A 23,646-nucleotide genomic window follows, 5' to 3' on the forward strand; every position below is an offset into this window, starting at 1 on the left:
GGCATTTCTGCGAGTTTGGCTGGGTCAGTAAACGGGGTTGGGGGTCGGGGAGGCTCAGGGGTCCTAAGGGTCTGTCCGGAGGCTCGCAGCAGGACAAAAAGGAATCTGTGGGGCTGGGGGAAGGGCTAGCTCAGCCCAGGCGGGTGGGGAGGTCAGGGTGCCTTGGCTGTACTAAATTCCGCCCTCAACTCTAGCGCTCAGGGAGGATACTGAGGTGCTGAGCCTCAGGTTCTGTACGTGGGAACTGCAGGTTTACTCAAGGCTGAAAGAGGGAAGTAAGAAGGGGCCAATGCTCGTTAGGGAAACTGTTTTTCTTTTCAAATAAAAACAGGTGGCTTGTAATTCATTGGAAACAGAGACACATACAGAAACACAAATAGAACCCATTTATTCAGTTTATGAAATGCTTTCATGTGCAAAAAATCTTCACAGCATTCCTGAGGGGTAGAAATTACTGTGCCTTTGAGAATACATAATTTTACAGATAAGGAGACTTACTCTGCCTTACTTGACTCCAGCTGAGGTCTATGACAGGTCATACATGTTTGCAAATACATAAACATATACAGAAAATGGGAGCACATGCACATATGTTAATATGATATTTGGAACTGTTCCCTAGAATCTACTAGATGCTAAATAAATTGTAGAGCAAAACAGAACCCCCCCTCCCCCGCCACAGTATTTATTTGTATTGAATTGTATCTGCTTACATAGAGGTCTCCAGCACAGTTGGTGAGCTTCTCCAGGGCAAGGTTTGAGTTGGTCTTCTCTGCATTCTACAGTGATGCAGAATTACATGCATTCAGCTGTTTGTTTCCGTAAGACATAGATAAGAACATTAATATCCAAAAAGCACAATGGCAGGCAACATTGCTATGAATCTTGAAATTTTTGTACTTAATTATGTTCCTTCTAAAAAATAGAGATAAGCTGATGTAATGTCAAGAAATACGCCATGTACATCTTGAATTTTTACAGGGAACATACCCATGTAACTAGCACGTAGATAGAGATCTGAGATCCAGAACATTTCCAGCCTTATGTCACCTCCTAATCAGAAGCTCCCCTTCCCAGGGCAATCTATTCTGACCTCTATCACCATAGATTTGATTTTGGCTATTCTTGATTGAACTGCATAGAAATAAAATCATAAAAAATTTGCTTTTTTGTGTAGCTTCTTTTACCCACCTATCTGTGCAATTTATCTATGTTGTGTGTAGCAGTGTTTTTTAAAATCGCTGTGTAGCACTATTGATGAACATCTGAGTTGTTTCTATTTTTGAGCTATAATAAATAAAGCTGCTTTAGATATTTTAGTACTTGTCTATTGATGGATATAAACATTCATTTCTGTTGGGTATATTCCTAGGAATGGAATTGATTTACCTATTTATACAATTTAGGGATCTGTTCATGCCTGTGTTGTCATCTACCAAGCAAAAAGCAGTAAAAAATTCTTAGTCGTTAGGTAAAAATCCTGGTATTTCTGCCTTTCATAATCAGATAACCAAGAGGCTATAGCAAGAAACTGGAAAGCATCAAAGAGACATCGCCTCCCTTTTCTCTCCTGTTGTTTTCAAATGCAACAAAATCCAGTGAGGATTTCATGTTCGGTGTCTTCAATTATCAGCAATGGTCACTGAAAGTGAGCTATACTCTTCCCTACAGCCCTGCAACTTGGAGCAAATCCGGTTGCATGGGCCCTTTCCTGAAAGATAGCTCAAGTTCAGACTCAGGTTGTTGAGGGGGTATGGCCAAGCCCACCTAGAGTGCAGGGTAGTCTGTTCTATAAAACTGCCATGAGCTTAGTGTAGAATGCAAAAGTTCCTGTCTTCTCAAAAAAAAAAAAAAAAAAACCTGTGAGTTTTAGCAAAAGTGAACCCAGAAGATTTGATTTGGGAGGGATAGTGATGGAAACAGAAAATCTCTGAAGACAGATCTGTGAAAAAAAAAAAATATGGTTTGGGGCTTCTGCCTTGCACTGCACAATAGTTCCCAACAGATGGGCCTCAGATAAATCCTCCAATGGTTGAGATTCCCTCTCCCATGCCCTTTTCCTTCCTAGGAAAGGAAAGCCTGGAGGAAGCAGATAGAGGTCCCGGGTTTTCTGGTCCTAGGTTTGGGTGGTAGTGTGCCAAGATCAAGGTGAATTTCCTGGGCCCCATGGAATGTAGGAAAGGACAGAGAGACTGGGTACTTCATAAATGCCAGGCTTCTGTATTCTTGGGGTCCAGATTCCCTCGAAACTAGTTCTTTGCCAGTTAGCCAGGCCTGGTTTTCTGGAAATAATCTTAGATCCCAGAAAAGGGGGGAAAGTGTTTATCTTTTCTGACTGGTACTTCAGGATTTTATAACATTCTCACTCAAACCCGTCCTTCAACTTCTCTCCCTTTCTGTGTGTCTCTGGATCTCATTTTCCTGGCTCTTTCTCTGCCTCTCTCTGAATATACAGGTCGTATGTGACATCTTTCCATATTTCTTTCCCCATCCTAAAACGGATATCCAGACCCCCCTTTACAGGCCAGGACCAGAAGCTCCATTTCCGCCTCAGGTCTGAACCTTTAACGTCTCCAGTTCTCACGTCTCCTTCTTCGGAATCCGTGTCTCGCTCCCTCTCCTTTCCACCCCTCTTCGAATCCGGAGCTTTATAGGCTATGGGCGGTAGCCAGGGTCTCTGGGGAAGAGGCGTCCTAGGCACTTCCCGAGGTCCAGGAGTAGCTTATTACTGCGCATCCAGAATGGGAGGGGCACCTGGAATGAATTGGGATGCTAGTACTGGGACACCAAAGCAAGGAGCTTCCAGAAATATCCCTTAACTCCCATTTTCTAGCCCCTTCTGGCTCAGGCGCATTCCCGGGTTTTTCCTTTCAGGCTCAGAGCGGCCTCCAGGCCCCACCCTCAACTCCCCTTCCCTCCACGAGATGGACACTTTATAGGGAGAGCTTTTTATTCTCTCGTTAAACCTGCCAAAGCACAGGAGACAGAGAGCCAGGGAGGGAGAGGAGGCGACCGAGGTGGGGCTGGCTCCGTCTCTCCTCTCCCGTTTCCCCTCTCCCGTCTTCCCACCCCCGACGTAGCTGGGTTGTTCCCAACTGGAAAGCGGCGGGAAGACACCCTGTCTCTTTTCTCTCGTTTTCAAATGCAATTAAGAAAAAGAAAAAGCCGAGAGAGAAAGAGAGGAGGGAGGAGAGGGAAAAGGAGGAAGGCGGGGAGAGAAGGAAGGAAGGAGGAGGGAGTGAGCAAGGCAGCGAGGGAGGGTGCGGAGGGGGGGTGCGGAGAGAGAAAGCGGGGGTAAAGTATTTTCGCAATTTCTGCAGTGAAGATTTTATGAGCTTCTCTCCGCCAGGCCGCAGCCAATCGGCCCGCGAGCCCGGGCACCTGCGGCTCCTGCGTCACGACGGCCGGGCTGAGCGAATGCAGGCGCCCAGCGAGCTGCCAGCGATTTAAAACGCTTTGGATTCCCCGGGCCTGGGTGGGGAGAGAGAGCTGGGTGCCCCCTGTATCCCCCACCCCCAGCGCCTCATGAGCCGATCCTCGGCCCCATGGAGCCCGGCAATTATACCACTTTGGACGGCGCCAAGGAGATTGAAGGCTTACTGGGAGCTGGAGGGAGTCGGAACCTGGTCACCCACTCCCCACTGACCAGCCATCCAGCGTCGGCGCCTACGCTGTTGCCTGCTGTCAACTACGGCCCCCTGGATCTGCCAGGCTCTGCGGAACCGCCAAAGCAGTGCCACCCATGTCCAGGGATGCCCCAGGGGGCGTCCCCAGCTCCAGTGCCTTACGGCTACTTTGGAGGCGGGTACTACTCCTGCCGAGTGTCTCGAAGCTCGCTGAAGCCCTGTGCCCAGGCGGCCACCCTGGCCGCCTACCCTGCGGAGACTCCCGCGTCCGGGGAGGAGTACCCCAGCCGCCCCACCGAGTTTGCCTTCTACCCGGGATACCCGGGACCCTACCAGCCTATGGCCAGTTACCTGGATGTGTCGGTGGTACAGACCTTGGGCGCCCCTGGGGAGCCTCGTCATGACTCCCTGCTGCCTGTGGACAGTTACCAGCCCTGGGCCCTCACCGGTGGCTGGAACAGCCAGATGTGTTGCCAGGGAGAACAGAACCCCCCAGGTTCTTTCTGGAAGGCAGCATTTGCAGGTAAGCTGCTCTGGATGCCCTTGGTGCTGAGTGTATCGTTGTAGACCCTGCCTGGATGAGTCTTGGGGCTGGTGAGGGGGAGCTTGGTTCTCCTTGGTTGGCTATTAGGGCTCTGAAGGAGGGTCCAGGCAGTTAGAGAGCCTGGGTGAAGGCCCCAGAGGGTCAGTATGAGGGGCCTGAGCTGGGTGCTATTTGAAGCCTGAGGCCCACCAGGTCTCTGATTTCCCTGGGAGGCCTTGGGACCAGCCTTTCAATATGTCGGAGTGCTTGACTCTCTTTGCTGTTGTTTGGGACTTAGGGTGTTCCTGCCCAGCAGGACCCCAGTTTAATTCTTCTCAATTCATTGAGTGTGGGGGTGCAGCTGGGTGGGGACAGAGAAATTGGTTGTTCTGTAAAGAATACAACCCCTTACTTTCTCTCAGATGAATTTTTCAGTTTCCAAAGGGAAGTGTAGATTTCCTGCAGCCATAATTTAAGTTTGTGCATTGGAGTGTGTGTGTGTGTGTGTGTGTGTATGTGTGTGTGTGTTGGGAGTAGGGGCAGAAATGTGTTCCCTCCTGTACAGAATTTGCTTGTAGTATCTGTAAGAGTGGCCAAGAGCTGGAAAATGCATATGAGGGTGGACATTAGACAGTGGGCTGGGTGTGTTTGCAGACTGCAGGCATGAAGGCAGTGATGAGTGAGGGTGGCCTGCAGAAATCTCCTCTTTCCAAGGCTGGGTAGATCAGTAAACCAACCAGCCAGAAGTGGAGGTGTCCTCTTGTGCTTTGGGGAAATGGCAGTGCCTGTATGGTAACCTGAGTACTCCTGTAGGATGACCTAGGTTGTGGGGCCTGGGTCAGATGCTGGGCTTGCGCCAGGCCGTGGTTTGAGCATGTCTCTCTTTCCCTCCCTCTCCTGCATAGACTCAAGCGCACAGCATCCGCCTGACGGCTGTGCCTTCCGTCGAGGCCGCAAGAAGCGCATTCCCTACAGCAAGGGACAGTTGCGGGAACTGGAGCGTGAGTATTCGGCTAACAAGTTCATCACCAAGGACAAGAGGCGCAAGATCTCGGCTGCCACCAGCCTCTCAGAGCGCCAGATCACCATCTGGTTTCAGAATCGCCGGGTCAAGGAGAAGAAGGTCCTCGCCAAGGTCAAAACCAGCGCTACTCCGTGAGGGAGCTCCCTGGCTCTGGCTGGGAGGGGGAAAGGGGAAGTTGGGGTATCCTGGTGAGACCAGGAGCCTGCCTCAGCCAAGCTGGGGCCCCGGACTCTGCTTGAGAGGCTCCCAGAAGTGACACTTTTCCCAGGCCAATGTTCCTGGGTTGTTCTTCAGGGACAGTCTGGATACCCCGTGGATCCCAGAGAGCCAGCAAGGCCCAGAGTTACAGCCCAGTCCACCAGGTAACACTACCCAAATGACCTTGTCCCAGTCATAATCATTCATTCTGGCAGTTGCAATAATCAGCATAACCAGTACTAGTTGCCATGATAATTAGTATCATATTTTCTATCTAGAGCTCTGTAGAGCACTTTTAGAAACTGTTTTCATGGATTGAGCTGATCATGAATAAACTTGGAAGGAGACCCGTGACAGGACAGCTTCCTCTGGATCCTCTTCCATTTCCAAAGCCTGTCCCCATCGCAGTGAAGGCAGAGGAGACAAGAAATGGCAGATTTACCTCTCTAACGTTTCCTGTTGCCCCTTTAGCATTTTTTCTAAGATGACAACTAGGCAGGATGACCAAAGCTGGAGGGTGCCTCTCCCTCCCTCCCTGCCATCCCCTAGATGGTACCCACTGGTCTCAGAAGTCCACAGGCCTAACTCCTCAGTTTCAGCCCTGGGTGAAAATGAAGCCAGTGGACTACCTTCCAGGGTCTGTTCTTTCTTCCAGAGAAATGGGGTTTGAGAAAATGCCTGGCTAATTCACCACTTCCTCTCCAAAACTTTCCAAGCCTTCCCTCAATGATTCTGGTGGTTCTGACCAAAGGAAGTAGGTTGTGATTCATTGGGCATTTGGGAGCTGCATGAAATAGACATTTGTGGCCTTGTAGCCCCTCTTAGGCACAAAGATTGCAGAATGAGGGGAATAGTAGCCTATCCGTGGCAGGCACATCCCAAACACACTTGTATAGCCTAAAAGGAGAAAAAATGAATATGGGTCGTTCACTACCCGTTTCTCCTCTGCTTGCCTGCCGGTGACACCAAGGCGCTTCGGAGTCTCAGGCCTTGGAGTCTCGGGCAGGTTCTTTACCGAGTGAAAGAACCAGCGGTGGCAGAAGCCCCCAAACGCCAGTGTCAGAATGGGGAACCGCAGGCCGCCGGGACAGTAGTGGGCAGACTTGTTTCCTTTCACTTTGTGCCGGTTCAGTCCACATACACTGGGCGAGTGGAGGACAGTTTGGCGCCAACCCGGTTTTCCACTGCCGCATAGACAATATGCCAATAGCGCGGAGTTCCAGAAACCTGGGGCAGACCGGCTGTTCGCAGAGCCGGGGAACCTGAAGTCGTGTACCTCGACCAGGATCAGACGCGACCTTGTCCGCGGAACATCAGCGAGGCTGAGCTGGATCTTCCCGCAGCCCGGGCTGGCGGGTTCTGGCAGCCTTCTGGCGATCGAGTGCACAGAAATGAAGTGGAGAGGACGGGCCGCCAGACCCACGTTCCGAGCCTCCCCGCAGCGGGCAGTCGGGAGGCGAGCATCTGGAAAGGTCACGCATGCCGGCCACGTCTCGACGGCAGCTCCATCTCAGAGCGGACTCCTCCTTTTCCAGGAAACCCTGAGTTGGCCGCCGCCGCCGAGCAATTCGAGTCGGGCGGCATCCCAGTCCTCGCTCTTATCCGAAGGAAGACTCTTCTAAGTCTTCCAAATCCTTTTTTTTTTTTTAACCAAAGAGGATTCTAAAGCTGGGGCGAGGGCGGGGGAGGGTTAAAAAAGGCCCCGACTGGCATGACCCTCCCTCCCTGGGTCTTCTTAGATAGTGGGTGTGCTTGGGGAAGGGGAAGGTGTCAATTTCGTGATTTACAGTCTTTCCAAGCCCCGTGGTCCAGTTTAAGCTCCCTGGTATCGCGCCTCGCCCAGAGAAAGTAACTTTCTGCTTTCCACGTTCTCCTTCAAGCGAAGTCCCAATCTTTAGTAATTTTTAATACCGCAGACTCCGAAGGTTAGTGGGTGCAGCCCCCCTCCCTTGCCGCTTCAGAAATTGAGAGACTTCAGGACAGATAGGCCTATGGGTAGGTGGCGTGTGGGACAAATGGGGGAGACCGCGTGGTGCTTGCTCCCTACAGAGGGAAGGGAAAGGCTTTAGGTTACCACTCGGACTTCCCGAGGCGACTTCGGGAGGCCTGCAGTCAGGGGCCTCGAGACTCTGAACTCCCGGGGCTCTAATGCCTCCATTCCGTTATCAAGGACTTAAAGTTTCGGGGCTTCTCTTTTATGCTCTCGCAACAGTTTTAGAACAAACAAAAGACGTGGGATTTTAGATTTATTTCTCTACCAACGTGAGTTTGGCCTATTAAAAAGACAAGGGCGCCCCCTTCCGGCAGAATCTCGCCATTTCAGAAAAACTTGTCGGTAGGCTCGGCTTTTAAACAACCGCTCAACTGAGTGAGCCTCTGGCTTCCGAAAGCCTGGGGACTCGGGCCTGCGGGGTTGGGGCATTCGTAGCCGCGTGTGAGAGCGCCCGGACCCGGAGTCGCCTGAAATTGGGCCAGGGTACTGGCAAATGTATCAACCCAGAGGCGGAGAGACCCAGGAGGAAGGCTAGGAGGGCAGCAAAAGAGATCTCTAATAGAGAAAAAACAGGGTGGCCAAGGCACCCGGAGCAAGGCTGCGGCGCCATCAGCCCTCGGTCCAGGTCTTCATTCCACTGGAGTATTCTATTTATCTTCCTCGCCAGAACAATTCGCCGCGAACCCCTCTCCCCCGCTTCCCCCCGCCCCGAGTCATTTACTTGTATGGAATCTGTGCAAAAAAATATATATATATATATTCAATTTCGCTTTGTGTTAAACCCTTTTATGGAAGCTCTTTCCAAACACCCGTGTTACTACCGAGGCGAATTATATCCCCTTCCACCGAGACCATTTAAAAATCTTTCACTAGTTTGTGTCTAAACTAAAACAAAATCCATGTAGCTACATTTACTTGCTTGCAGCTATTTGCTTTTTAAATAGGGCTACTTTAACCTATTAAGACAAGAAAGAGTGTTTCGCTAAAATTTAGATTGAAATGTGTGAATACAACGTTCTCAAATAGGTAAATTCAGACATTTTCATGACAAATAAACGCAGAGGCGCACAGACACACACCGGGAAACACACCGAGTGTCTTTGCACCGACGAGGAGCACTTTTACTCCGGGCCGCCCTCTGCGCCCTCTCCCTTTCTCTGAGCGGAACTTCGCCAGCTCAGTCCCAGCAAATGTCGAAACAGGGTTGGAGGGTGGCGTCTACGCTGCTCCAGGACCGAAATCACTTCCAATTCCAAATCAGGCGGACTTTATTAGGCCTCGAGAGGACGGATTAGGCGGTAATGGAAAAGAGCGTTGACAGGACCTCGGGAAGCTCTTTTCCAATCTCAGCGAACCCGGTGCCCCAGCTCCAGGGTCCCTTACTAGCCAGCGGGCAAACGCTCGCCGCCACCCTAGAACTCGCGAGGCCGCAGCCGACGACTGTTGGCACCGTCGTGACCCCTGTCCCAGCCCCCCGCCCCGTTCCCCCTCCGTCCCCAGCTAGCCACCCCTGCTCTGAGTGGTTCGAGGACCAGTAGCTGCCCTGCGGCAGAAGAGAGGCCGAAATCAAGACCCCCCCCAGTTCTCCGAACGGCGCGGCCCCCTCCTCCAACGCAGAGCTGACGGCCCTCCGTTCCTCCAGCCCACCATTGCTCCCCTTTATGAAAGTTTTACTCAAGGTCCTAAGTGCTGCACTTGAATTAGGTTTCCTTCCGGGGGAACCCTCTGTGCCCGTGCCCCCTTCCGGTCTACACCAGAGCTTCAAACGTGGTTTACACGAACCTGTTACCGTAAACTGGCAATAAACTGGCAACTGTTGCGGAGGGGGCTAGGGAGTGGTTCCGTTGTTTTTGAAAGAAATTTATAGTACATTCTCACACACCTGAATACTCCCTCTCGGGGAAAGGGGGAAGAAAGCAGAGGGGGCGCCCTCGGCCCCTCACCCGGCGGGGCCGGCCCGGCCCTCCCCCCAGGCGCTGGCCTGGGCCCGGGGAGAGATTTGAAAACATCCAATGCCGACCTGATGCCAGCCTTTCTTCCTTTCTCGACTACCAGTTACTTTTGTGTAGAAAGCGGGTGGGGGTGGTCGGAGCAAACGGAGAAGAAGGAGTTCCACCACGGGTCTCCCTCCCCTAAATGCCTCCAAAATGACGGAGAGGCCAGCGTTCAATCACCCTCGGGACGAAGGGGAGGGAAAGGCCGCGTCTGCCGGCGGACAGGGCCGTTGAACTTGAAGTTTCTGGCCAGTGGTTCCCGCCGCCCCTACCCCCACTCTCCTCAACTCTTCATGGGAAGATGGAGGAAGGTGAGGGAAGGGGTCCCATTTCTGGCCTTGGGAAGGAGGGGGGAGGCCAAGCGGCGCTGGCAGAGCCAGAGCGACCGGAAGACTGTCGCGAGACGCCGGGTTGGGGAGGCGAGGAGGCTGTAGCGGAGAGCGGGCGCTCGAGCCACGAGGTGGGGAGCCGGGGGCTGTGCGCCCTCTCCTTGAGCCCCGCCCCAGGCTCTGCTGGGAGGGGGCCCCTTGTGCTGCGCTGCGATCCTTCCTCCTCTAGCCCAAGGTGCTCGAGAGCAGAGCCCTGCGCCACTCGGAGGTCGGCGCCGGCCCAGCCCCGAGCCTTCGAGCCCACCGAATTCCAGCCCTGGCCTTGGCAGAGAGAGCAAGAGTGTTATGCTCCCGTTTCTCAGAGCAAGACCCACTCATTTTGGTACTTTCAAGAATGCTCTTCTCTCTAAAAAGGTAAGCCCGCTGATTCGTGCGTGGGCCAAGGACTTTAAGCTCTTTTGGCCTGGGGACCCGCCGAGGGAGCCGTCGGAGAAGGGGAGGTTTGTCCCCGGACTCTGGGGGACTCCACGGTCACTGCGGGCAGGGAAGGGTGGGTGTCAGGCTCTCGAAGAGGCCATTCAGCCGGACTCCTCCTCGTTGTTTCCTAAAAAGGCTGGCAGCCGCCTGGGCAACAAGGGACCAAGAAAGCTGCTTCGCAGCACGCGGGACGGGAGCGCGGCCTCAGCGGGGGAGGGTCTGGCTTGGGAGAGCAAGGCCCGCCCATAGGACCTTGTGTTTGTCTCCGACTGGATGGAATCTTGGTACAGGCGACATTAATATTATTGTTAATGTTCTTATTTAAACTGTGATACTTTACAAAACATTTACTTTGAAAACTGGGTGAAAACCCTGATGATAATGATTTATTAATGTACCCTTAAGGGAGAGGCTCTGGCCCTCTAAAACTAAATCAGTGCAGTTTAGTCTCGCACGGCTGCCTTCCTTCTGCCATACCTGTGCCCTGTTGAGCTCTTTGAGTTCTGGGATCTGAGGAGCAACTAGAGGGGTTGCCCATGGCTGGCATATGTGCCCAGGGACTCAAAACTTGCACACAAGCAGCAGGGGGCCACATGCCCGTGTCTTCAGCCACTGACACTGCTAGCTAGTTGGTCTTGAAGGAGGGGGGGAGCAGGGAAGAAGGTAATATACAGACACACTCCGAACTCACCCAACCCACCCTGCCCCGACTGGTTCCCGCCCATGCCCTCTCAGAGCGACTGTGTCCCCACACAGACAAAACCCACTTTATAAAATGAGGACGTTGAGGCTAAGCCTTAGTTACTTGATCAGCGACACAGTCTAAGCAGAGCCCCCAAAGCAGGAGTTCTAAGGGCTAAGCTCTGTGGTCATCAGTGCAAGAGAACAGGAAGCCAAGCCTCTCCCCCACTCCCAACATACCTCTTCTCACAAGGTCTCTCTAGACACAAACTTTCTATCTGGAGCCATCATCTGAAGTCACCGAGCTGCACTCGAGCCCCCCAATTTGGATAAGTGCAACCACAGGGGATTAAACACAAGCGGAAATTTACTTCAATCCATCACTCATTTATCGAGTGCCTGCTGCACGCAGAACCATCCCTTGAAGTGGAAGGCTGGAGGAAATACAGTGGAAATACACTGTCTCCCTTTCTACCGACGCTCTCTGGCGCTCTGCCTCTCCGTCGCTGGCAGATCTTGGGTCTGTAGTTTCTTCATATGTGACCTGAAGCCAGGGGACTGTATCCTGTGATCTCTGACATTTTAAGGTGGGTCAAATGCCTACTCAGGGAGAACGGAGATTGAGAACGATTCACCCTCACCGGGTATGGAGAGGCTTTCCAGAACAACCTATGCTGGAGAAAGACCTGGAAGATGCTTAGAATACCAAATCTGGGTGGGAAGACGTGAACAAAACTCGGGAGAGGGGGCAGAAGAGACAGGTCTCTGAGGGAGAGGGGTCTAGACCTCGGCTCTGGTTAGGGTAGGGCCGGGAGGGAAGAAAGAAAGGGCGTCCTTACTGGGTCCTGGACGTTAGGCGAAGCCTGTGCGGCGCCCATTCAGAGTGTGAGCCCCGGGTTCTTACCTAGGCGCGCACCACTTGGCGTGCCAAGAGCTGCGGGCCGCACAGCGCAGGCACCAGGCCGAGCCAGCTCTTGAAGAGAGAAATGGGTACCCGGCGTGGACTCTCAGCGCCCCATCTTAAATGGGTTCAGCCTGTCTCCCCCGCCGGAGACCTGACCTCGGTCTTTGTCTGGTTAAGTTCGTCGCCCTTCCCCCTCCAGGCAGAATTCTGTCGTTGAACTTGAACCAGACCATAAACATTCCTTCACCCCTCCGGAAGCTGGACCGAGACGGGGAGGGGGTGGAGGAAAAGGTGGCTGAAGAGGATTGTGGCAGGATCCGAAACGCCAGAGACCCGGCCTTCTCCCACCCAAGCCTGCATTGCTTTAGCCACGGGTTTCGGCGTTTTGTGTTCCGCGGAAACTTCGCCAGATCTGCATTTTTAAAATCCGATTATTGAGGCCTTATGGCAAGTTAGACCAATACTTTAGTCAGCATCAACGTAATGTTAATTTTCATTTTCATTCATGCATAATTCATACGCTCTATTTTTGACAGTAAAATTTCCCACACTTAAAAAAAATGACCTGGAAAGGCAAATGCGTAAAGAGCAAACGAATAGCTACAGCAGAGGAATTATTAGAGAAGATTGAAGTAGGTCATCCCTAAGCTGTCCCCTCTATATTTTAAAAGAGCCCCTCCTTGGGCAGCACAACTCCAGCCGGCGGCCGACTAGCCCCGCTGGGCTCTGTATCCCATGATCCGGAAGCGGGCTTGGTAAATGGGGCGCCCCCCATCCTTGGCCTGGGGAGCGCTCCGAGGGACCCAGGACTCCTGGCGCGTCCTTCCCTGGCGCCGCCGGAGGCTGCGCAGAGCGGCCTGCTGAGACCGTATTAGTGTTTTTGTTTCCTCTTTTGCAAAAGAATCCAGGATCCCTAAGCGAGGGAGGATAAAAGACACGATCCCGGGGTCTTTTCCTGGCTCAGAAAAACCCACTGTAAGGGGTACTGGGCGCGCTGGGCGGGCAGGAGAGGCGGGGCAGCTCTGAGGTTCCCTCCGCGCGAGGATCCCGGGCAGCTCGGCGAGCCTCAGAGAAGGCACCAAACCCGGGCGAGCCTGCGACAAGCTCCCGGCCTCCGAACCTGAGGCTAGATAAAGTGCTCGGAGGCAGGTCCTCACCGGCAAACCGGAAAAGGGGCCTGAGAGAGCTATCAGAACACTGCTCTCCGCGTTCAACCGCAGCTCCCCCTACCCCGCCCCTACTTTGTCGGAGGACTAGGACCGAGGAGGGTTTTTGTCTCATTCTCCTCCCCAGCCTTCGATCCCCAGGTCTACGGGGCCTTGAAGGGAACTCAGCCAACCCCTCTCCCTTTGTCTGATCTTTGGGGGAAAGAGGCCTGGGCGCCTTGGTCAAGTTCACGGATCTGGCCGGCGTCTCTCAGGGCAAGTGGGGCCACCGCTGTCATCCGCTTCAGGAGGGTCCTAACAGTCGGGATTGGGGGTGGGGTTGCGGGGGTGCGAAGCCTCCAGAAAGCCTTTTGTTCTTTAGTCTGCTGTTCGGTTCTCACAGGCCCGCCCGCCCATCCCCTCAGCTCTGTAGAGGAAAAATAACTCCATCTGAAAGGAAGCAGTTTATTTGGAAAAATAAATGCGAAGGCCTCGTGGCGTGTGCTTCTCAGAATGGTCTTAAGTCTTTGGCACTTGGGTAGTTTTTCGTTAGTTCTGTTCTGGCATTTATGAAAGTTAAGGGTTTACAGCGTTTATTTGGTACAACATTTTATTTGGAATCTGATGTAGAGTAAAAGAAGCCACATCTACACTGCGCCCCAAAAGCTTCAGATTAAAAACATTGAAATAATTACCCCGAACATTCCAGCCCTTAAAAAAAAAAAAAAAAGAAAGAAAGCTCGAAGTGGAAAATAAAAAAACCTTATTCAGGTAGCAGAAAATATAACATAGGGCTTTAAATACACACAAACTCTAAAAACTTTTAATAAACAACCCTCTGAATTTTTCCTCATTCTGCATTCCAGATCTCATGTTTTATAATTTGCAACCACTGTGATTTGTTACTTTTGTCTTTCCACTCCCCAACTTAGATATATATATATATTCTATCTTGAGTCTAAAAACACACTACGTTTACTACATTACAAGCAATTTCCCAAGCTATTCCAGTCTTCTAAACGCCACTTAAAATGTATAATATGAAACGAAGTGAGTTGTCATCATTTAGCATTTCCCTAGTGTTGCTCATTTAGGTTGTCCCTACATTTAAAAAGAAAACTTTTTTTTTTTTTCCTGGTTAGAAAAGTAACACATTTTCATTGTCAAGAATTTTTTAAATATTTAAAAAATAGTATAAATAAAATAATACCACCCCATATCCTACCATCCAAAATTTACCAAAGTGAATCTTTTGTTGTATTTTCTTTAGTTGTTTTTTTTCCTTGCAAATATGTGTAATTTCAAAATTCAGATTCCTTGTGAACATTTTTGAACTTTGCCTTTTTACTTAATATTAGAACATTTCCCAGCATCATTAATCATTTTTCAAAAATATCATTTTAATGATCGCATAGTATCCAGTGCACCATTATTTCCAGTGCACCACCAGATAAGCATTTCTCTAGTTTTTGATCATTTCCATGTTTACTGTTTAAAATAATTCATAAGAAAGAAACACTGTTATGACCCTACGTGTGTTTGGTAGGAAGGTAAGAGTTGAATCTCCCTCAAATAGAGTGTTTCGAAAATTTTAGGTTAAAATTTCCCTCTCCTAGGTATCAGGTGAGAGCGAATGAAACTGGGCCTGCTAGAGTGCTGGAAATATTGTTTTGATTAAGATGGTGGTTCCACCAGTGTGTATTCATGTGAAAAAATCGTTTGGCTGAACATTTAAGATTTGTGCAACTTACTTTTTAATTTTAATATTTTCCCCTACTCCTGAGAGCCTATATCTATTTACATAGAAAAGGAACAATGCAGAAAATAGGTAGGTGGAGGAAGTGAGAAAGGAGTGGGGACCAACCCAAACTGGGGCTGTTCACCCTGTGCTGGGATATTTTCTTTATTTCATAGAAACATGAAGTCAATATTGAAAAGCTAGTGATGAGGAAAAAACAAACAAAAAAAGAACTTGGTCCTTCCCCCAACCCCATGTTAGGTAAAGACGTTTCAGTTACACTTAACTCATGTGGCTTTGAATTTTCCTTGCAAATAGAAGGTACTAATAAAAATAGGCTAGAAAATGTTTATAAAGGCAGTTAAAATTAATGCGTAAATAGCCGACTTGGCTAACATGATCACGTGAGATAGAAGTGGAGTACTTTACACATAATGAAATAAAAGTTGAATTTCAGAAAGATTCATTTTGGATCCATTTTGTAACCCACATTTTCACTTTAAAAGAAAGATAACAAGCTGAACTTGGAGGCGGCAGGGACAACTGCTCCCCCAAGGAGGATCTGAGAGGGAGTGGAGTGGTGTCTGGTATCTGGTCTGTTTTTATTGGCACGATCTTGTGTGATGCTGTGTGCTGGCCAGAACATATGCTTCATCCTTGGGATGCTGGAGGAGAAGAAAAAACCCCTTCAAACAATTTGTCACCACAGTTGCTTCCTGATGTGCTTCAGCTAGAAGACTGCTACAATCATCCTTGGGATGCTGGAGGAGAAGAAAAAACCCCTTCAAACAATTTGTCACCACAGTTGCTTCCTGATGTGCTTCAGCTAGAAGACTGCTACAATCACTGCACACTGTTGGGCAGTGATTTTAATTCTTTAAATTGTTTTTTCACTTAGGATAAAGTTGGGGTTTTAATATCTGATGAAGAAAGACATCACAGATATTTTTTCATGTTAGAGGAATATACTGTGGGTGTTTTGGCTTTCCCTGATTTTTTGAGGTATAGCATAATTCAGTAAAGTGCATTAATCTTCAGTGTGTTGCTCATGGAGTAATTACCCAAGTAACCACTGTTTAGAACAAGATCTAGAACATTTTTAGCACTTCTGTGGGTTCCCTCCTGCCCCTTTCCAGTATAATATTCCAGAGATAGTTGCCATTCTGGTTTTTGTTCTACGGATTAGTTTTGCCTGTTCTTGAACTTCGCATAGAGAAGCATACAGTACAGAGTACAGACCTCTCTTGTGTCTGGTTTATGTCACTCAACAAAATGTCTGTGCAATTAATCTGTGTTGTAGTGTTTATCAGCAGTTTATTCTTTTACATTGCTCTATGCTATTCCATTTCATTCACCTGTTGATGGACATTTGAGTTGTTTCTATTTTGGGCTATTATGAATATTCTTGAACAGATCTTTTGGTGGATAAATTGATTCATTTCCTATAGAATTTCTGGATCACAGAGTAAGTGTATGTTTAAATTTACCAGCTATGTGGTATTTTTAAAAATCAAATTATTGGGAATTCCCTGGTGGTCCAGCAATTAGGACTCTGTGCTTTCATTGCCAAGGGTGAAGGTGTGGGAACTAAGATCCTGCAAGCCACACAGCGCAGCCAAATAAATAAATTAAAATTAAAATTAAATTATCCATGGACCAGGCTTCCCTTGTGGCTCAGCTGGTAAAGAATCCGCCCGCAATGCAGGAGACCTGGGTTCCATCCCTGGATTGGGACGATCCCGTGAAGAAGGGAAAGGCTACCCACTCCAGTATTCTGGCCTGGAGAATTCCACGGACTGTATAGTCCACGGGGTCGCAAAGAGTCGGACACAACTGAGCAACTTTCATTTCTCGTCACTTCATCCATAGACCAGTCCCAATTCCCCACAACTAGTACAAGTAGTGGGGCTTCCCAGGTGGCTCAGTGGTAAAGAATCCAGCTGCCAGTGCAGGAGACCCGGATTTGATCCCTGGGTCAGGAAGATCCCCTGGAGAAGGAAATGGCGACCCACTCCATTATTCTTGCCCGGAAAATTCCATGGACAGAGGGTCCTGGTGAACTATGGGTTGTAAAAGAGTAAGACTTAGTGACTAAAAAACAAGTACAAGTGGTCAGATTTAAGAGCAAGAAAATCTAACATTAATGGAGTGGATATGATTACTTTTGCTTGAATTTCTAGAAAGAGCTTATTTTGGAGTCTTGATGACCTGGATCCTTGGGACAGCAGAGATTTGAGTTTGCTGACAGCAGCACATCAAAACTCATGGCTCTGGTTCTTCCTCTAGCCTCCCTCCACTGATCCAGTCACATCTACAAGTTATGCCTACGTGGATGTCAACAAACTCCCCCCAAATGCAAGTGCAGTGAGTCAGGGCAAAGAAGAACTATGACTGAGGTCAATGGTCAGGATCAGCAGGGCCCAGGGCTTAGTGCTAGAAGATGGAAGTGATTCTCTTGAGTCCTGATTTGGCTGAGTTATGACTTGGGAAATTTACAGCCCTGTGGTCTTTTAACAAGAAGCAATCTATCTTCCCAGGCAGAACTTCCATTACTGGTGACAGGTGCCCAGAGCCAGCTTATTAAAAACCATCCTTTCAACCCCCAAAGTGAATGTGCCACAGTGTGTTGGAATGGAATGCTAATTTCCAGCTACACATCCTAATCTGGGGCATGGAGAAAACACTATATACATATTAATATTAAAGAGAATGGAAACCCAGCATTATTTCTGCAGCGACACCCTGAGCCCAGGATCTGAGAGCGTGAAGATCTGCCTGTATTTCCTGAGTCACATGCCCCCATCCCAGCAGGTCAACACAGCTCATAGGCTCTCACCTACTGCCTTGGGATGGCCCTGTCGTGGCCCCGAGACAGAGCTCACCTTGATGCTCAGCGGCTGTGGTAGAGTGGAGTGAGCACTGGATTTCCAGTCGGTGGGCTGGATTCAAGTCCCAGCTGTGGTGGAGGAACAAGGCCTCTTACATTTATAAGGTGCTTTTTAATTCTTCCAAGTACATGTGTGCATTCACGTCTTTTATCTCATGTGGTTCAGTGATGTACAGGAGAGGGAAAAATATCTGCCCATTTTATAGAGGAAGTAAATGAATACCCTGGAGGCAGCACTTGTTGCTTTTGGAGGTGAGAAGAGTCTCTACTCGTTGGCTTTTTCCTCTACCTCTCTCTTGTGCAGCTTTTTTTTTTTTTTCCCCTGACCACACATATGGGATCTTAGTTCTCCAACCAGGGATCAAACTCAGGCTTCCCTGCCGTGGAAGCACAGAATCTTACCACTGGACCCCAGGGAGGTCCCTCTTCTGTGCAGCTTTGAGAACAACTCTGAGAAATTTGAATGGCAGAAGGGGAGATATTTCACAGCAATCTCTCAGGGTTGAGCCAGTTTTTATGCCCCCATAGAGTTTCTTTACCCCCATCCAATATCCTGGATGATCTTCCTGACTGAGCTATCCAATTATCAATGAACTTTGTCCCATGCAGACCTGGGTATGCTCTGGCCAAGTCAAAGGGACACTTAAGGACATGGCCCAAATGGTCGAGTCAAGAATTAGCCATGAATTGAACCAAGTGCAGTTACTTGCACAGGACAGCCTGCCAGAAGAGATCTCATCTAAATGTTTGGAGTTGGGGGCATGGGGGTTGGGGAACCTGGTACTTAGACATGGGAGGAATCTCCCCCAGAGATGAAGTTGAACGTTCATTTTCAGCTGCAAAATATAAAAAAATTTCTGAGTTTTGGTTTCTATCTTAACAACTAACATGAATTTTGCATAGTTGCCATTAAATAGATGTCTTACAACTCTTCATGGCTGATTTCATGCAGTGTCACAATTTACATCACTTATCTAAAACTGCCCCAGAGTTGTGTTCTTCTGGGAATTTGGGGGCACACGCGGTGTCCATCTTCCTGTCTCTCCTTACTCTAACACTCCACCTGGGACAACCTTATTTTCTTCAGACTCCTTCAAAATGAACACATCTAAATTTTCTGTTGTTTTAACATCTCAAGGCCCAAAAGAAAATGATGCCATTGTGTTTAATTGAATTTTTCATTCCATGTCTCGGCCATGTGGTCTGAGGCACAGGAGACCTGAAAACTTGCCACCGCAGACTCCTATGAAGTGTGTGTATAGGTGACAATCAAACCAGTTTCATCTCCTTGTTAGCATGGTCCAAGATGGGGCATTCTTGGCCTTACAGACAGAACTACTTCCTAAGCCTTGGACCTAGGAATCAGCTGTCTCCCTTCCTAATGGCGCATTCCTGGACATTAAGCCTTGGCTTTAAAACAATTCCCCATTCATGTGCAAAACAAGTGTTTCCCTGGGGGAGCTTCTCCTTTAACCCAATTGTCAGTAACCAGGAGAACCTGATTGCTGTTTCATTTTAGAGATGATTTAGATGATCAATATAAGCCCTTCCCCAACAAAAACATTTTGTCCTTGAGAAGGTTTCCTTGGAAGTGTTTCAATATGCCTCATTTACTATTTTACTGAATGTTTCTGTGGCCCCAAAATTTTTGGCAAAGTTCTCGGGTGAAAGTGTGACTCCAGGCTGGGAAGTCTGCCACCACGTTGCCAAGGGGTTTTCTAGTGGTGGTGCTGTAGGGGGCCACCTCTGCCACCCTGACTCATTAAAGAGGCTGATGAGGTTTGCCCTGCGTTTTGTACCACACCTCAATCCATATCCTGTAGAAGCAGGAAACTGAAAAGCTGCCGGAGCATCTGGGGAGAAAGGAAGTGGGAATGAGGCATTCTTCCCCAGTCTTGAATCTTCAAGGGGAGAACCAGGTATTGATACATCACTAAATCCCAGTTACTGGGAAAAGAATTCTCTGTCCTGGGCTTCTCTTGGCTAATCTTACGATCTAAAATCAGTCCTGAATATTCACTGGAAGTACTGATGCTGAAGCTGAAACTCCAATACTTTGACCACCTAATGCAAAGAACTGACTCATTGGAAAAGACCCTGATGCTGGGAAAGATTGAAGGCAGGAGGAGAAGGGGATGACAGAGGATGAGATGGTTGGATGGCATCACCGACTCGATGGAATGAGTTTGAGCAAACCCTGGGAGTTGGTGATGGACAAGGAAGCCTGGCGTGCTGCAGTCTGTGCGGTTGCAAGGAGTTGGACACGCCTGAGCGACTGAACTGAACTGATGCTGATGGCACCATCACTTCACCCTCTCAACCTGACACTTCTGCGGTCCTCAGTCCTGCTTTGGTTGATCCTTTCTGGCTGCAGGGAGCTAGAAATTAGAGAAAGATTTGAGCACTGTTGACCTTGAGATTCAAGGAGGAGGATGGCTTCTTTCAGGTTCTGGGTTTGCTTTCCGTTCCATGATGTTCCAGAGAAACAGTAGGACAGAACTAAGAGATTGTGGAACTTAGACCCTCTTCACTCGCTTCTCACAGCTTAGCTTGATAACTTGACTTCAGAGTCACAAGTCCCGACTCTTCGTAGGTGCTGGATAAATGTTGATTGAATGAATAAATACACAAAGAATGAATAAATCAATATATTCAAGGACACTGTCACAGTTACACATCATACGACCGACTCAGCATTCAAAAGTAAGGTCATTCAGCCACTCAGTTGTGTCCAACTGTTTGCGACTCCATGGACTGCAGCATGCCAGGCTTCCCTGGGCTTCATCATCTCCCAGAGTTTGCTCAAACTATCTTTATAATTAAGTAAAACTTCATTTGATATGTGGTTGCCTTTCATTGGTAACAGAGAGAAGGTTTTGACCCCACCTTGCAGCACTTAATGGAACGCCTGTCCTGCCGCTGTTGCTCTTTTTCTCCTCGCTGCTGGAAGTCACTTCATCCCAAGCTCTTCAGTGTTCCCCTTTTTAAGGTCTTTGGAATAAAGCCAAATTCTGCCTTATGCCCTGTCTCCTCCCCAGCCCATTTAAGATCAAATTCCTATTTTCCTTTGCAGCCATAGCAATTCACACTGTATAGTCCTTAATTTTTTACAGCGTTCTCACTAATGTTGCCTCATTTAATCCTCCTAATCTTGCTGGGAGATAATACTTTTTATTCCCACTTTACAGATGAAGAACCTATTAGCTCACAGTGGCAGAGTCAGGACTTGAACCCAAGTTGTTGAGCCTACATTCTGTATGCTTCCCGTGAATACACTACTCTCCCAGCCCCCTAAGCTGCTACTTTTTACTTCCTTTTCAGTGTCCGATCTTTGACCGCCTGCAGCCCCACCCTCAACTCTGCCCCCTTTTCAAAATTCAGCTCAGATTCTCCCTCTCCCCTGAGTGGTCAGGTTATGTTTAGTCTCCTCACTCCTTTGTGCTCTCATTGCCTCTGACTTTGCTGATTTTAAACATTCAGCTTTAAGATAGACTGGCTGTTTAAAATACACTTCAGCAACCTAATCTAAAGCACAGTGTGGTTGTTTGTAGATGAGTCTGCCAAGGTGCATCACTAAAGCAGCAAGATCCTTGAATATAGGGGTGGGTCTTACTCACCTGTTTTATGTCCTCAAAAAGCCCAGCATGTTGTCTGGCCCCTGATAATTACTCAATAAACACTTATTAGTAAAATCATGATTTTTATGTTATTGTCAAAAAAGTGGCTACATGAGTAAATAAGTAGATAAGTAATTACTATATATTACCATGGTGGAGAAGGCAATGGCAACCCACTCCAGTACTCTTGCCTGGAAAATCTCATGGACGGAGGAGCCTGGTAGGCTGCAGTCCATGGGGTCGCTAGGAATCAGACAGGACTTCACTTTCACTTTTCACTTTCATGCATTGGAGAAGGAAATGGCAACTCACTCCAGTATTCTCCAACTTGCCTGGAGAATCCCAGGGATGGGGGAGCCTGGTGGGCTGCTGTCTATGGGGTCACACAGAGTCGGACACGACTGAAGTGACTTAGCAGCAGTAGCAGCAGCATATTACCATGGTAATTTTCATTTTCATAAACACAATCTGGAAAGACACATAAGAGATAATCGCAGCAGTTTCCTCTAAGGTGACAGGGCTACGGTGAGAACGGGGAGATGGAGACACTGTGGGAGGGAGATTTTTCACTTTATACATTCTTATAATTTTTTAAAAACCATTTGAATGTATTTCTCTTTAAAAATCAGAAAGGTTGCTGAAGTGATTTAGCCACTGGGGTCTATTCCTGATTTAGTCCCTGCACTGACAAGGTGACAACATCCACAAGCTGTCATCAGCCCATCACCTCTAGGGCAAGTGGCAGGGCTGCCCTGCAGAAGGTTATAAAACTCCACTTGATATATGGAAGGCCAGGGGTGGGAGGGTGGGAAGAATTTTAAAAAGGATAGAAAAAGGGATTTTCTTTTCAACCAGCAAATGGCAACTCTGTTTTACTTAAGGCATGTTTGCATTATGTACAAAAATTTTAAATGAAAATCTGGAAAGAATATATAGAAGTCTTTTTCAGGAAGAATTTGACTGACCACTGCTGCTGCTGCTGCTAAGTCGCTTCAGTCGTGTCCGACTCTGTGCGACCCCATAGATGGCAGCCCACCAGGCTCCCCCGTCCCTGGGATTCTCCAGGCAAGAACACTGGAGTGGGTTGCCATTTCCTTCTCCAATGCATGAAAGTGAAAAGTGAAAGGGAAGTCGCTCAGTCGTGTCCGACTCTTCGTGACCCCATGGACAGCAGCCCACCAGGCTCCTCCGTCCATGGTCCATGGGATTTTCCAGGCAAGAGTACTGGAGTGGGGTGCTAGCAATGCAAATTTAAGGTCACCTGAACAGTTACTCCACTGGACCAATGCCTCATTTGTCAAAGAGAATCAGCTCTGAGAAGAAGCTATGTGTTTTGGAGATCATAGGAAAATGAAGGAATAGGAGGGGAGAGAGAGAGAACAGAGCAAAAGATGGGAGAGAGCTAAAGAAAGAAAGACAGGAAAAGGGTGGAGGATACCAGAAAGGAGAAAGAAAGCAGATTTCAAAAGATAGAAAAAAGGAGAGAGAGTGAAAGCCGGAAAGAGAAAGAAAGAGACAGAGAGAGGCAGAGAGGGTATGTGCCTGGAAGCGGCTTGGAGAGGAACTCCCAAACCAGGCCAGCAAAGGGCTTGTGCACCAGGCGAGACCAAGCCATGCTGTCAGGGGCCTGCTACAGTGTGAGATCAGGAGGCTCCATGTTCCTGGAGCAGAGAATTTCATCAGAGGTTTGGTCCTGGCCTCCTGTCTCAGTGTGTACACCACCTCCACAGCATGAAGGATGGAAGGAAATGGTTTTCCAGGCTTCCTTGGATCTTTCCAAGGCAAATACCCATTTACCTCCAGGTGCTGAATTCCCAAGGGTAGGTACCCTTGATGATGGCCTGAATTGTGCAGCCTCTGGGGATAATATAGTCTGAGAGGAACCCGTCCGTTTTGCTCTTGGTTGCAGTTGTGAGACTGTCCAGCATGCAGCTTCAGTCTCCTCCTTAACAACTTGGGGAGGAGTGGCTGGTGCAGCCTTGATTCAGATTCCCCCTCCCTAAGCTGGGAGGGCTCTGGAAAGGGATGGAGGAGGTTAGAGCAGGAGTTAAAGCTAGTGGTGAAGGAACTCTGACCTTGAGTTTAGCTGTGAACCCACAAATCCAGCCAGAGATGAGGGTGAAGTGAAGTGAAGTCACTCAGTCATGTCCAACTCTTTGCAACCCCATAGACTGCAGCCTGCCAGGTTCCTCTGTCCATGGGATTTTCTAGGCAATAGTACTGGAGTGAATTGCCATTTGAGAACAAAGTTCAAGGGCCTTCACAGAAGCTCAGAGAATTTGCTGTACTACCCAGCACTCTCAGAACTCCGGCTGCCAGCAGGGAGGCGTGGGGTGAGGACTAGGAAGAGGGAAAAAGCTCTTCAGAAACCAGAGACCAGAGGCAAGCCCAGGGCTGCAAGCGGATGTGTGATGGTGTGGCCCTTCCACAAGGGACACGTGTGTGTGTGTGTGAACATGAAAAAATAAAAATAGTGAGTGGGGAGGGATAAATTGGGAGATCGGGATTGA

General features: G+C 48.8%; 1 protein-coding gene across 1 annotated transcript; it reads left to right on the forward strand.

The window, feature by feature from the left end:
* Window positions 3,451-5,729, forward strand: HOXB13 (homeobox B13). Its single transcript, XM_018064053.1, has 2 exons — window positions 3,451-4,149; window positions 5,055-5,729. The coding sequence occupies exons 1-2, from the start codon at window positions 3,546-3,548 to the stop codon at window positions 5,306-5,308; spliced, it is 858 nt and encodes a 285-aa protein (XP_017919542.1). The 5' UTR covers window positions 3,451-3,545; the 3' UTR covers window positions 5,309-5,729.

Source organism: Capra hircus, chromosome 19 (assembly GCF_001704415.2).
Source record: "Capra hircus breed San Clemente chromosome 19, ASM170441v1, whole genome shotgun sequence".
Lineage (NCBI taxonomy): Eukaryota > Metazoa > Chordata > Mammalia > Artiodactyla > Bovidae > Capra > Capra hircus.

Coding starts and splice junctions, on each gene's coding strand:
- HOXB13 (XM_018064053.1), top strand. CDS start 3,546: ATGGAGCCCGGCAATTATACCACTTTGGACGGCGCCAAGGAGATTGAA. Junction 4,150..5,054: donor CTGGAAGGCAGCATTTGCAG/GTAAGCTGCTCT, acceptor TCTCCTGCATAG/ACTCAAGCGCACAGCATCCG.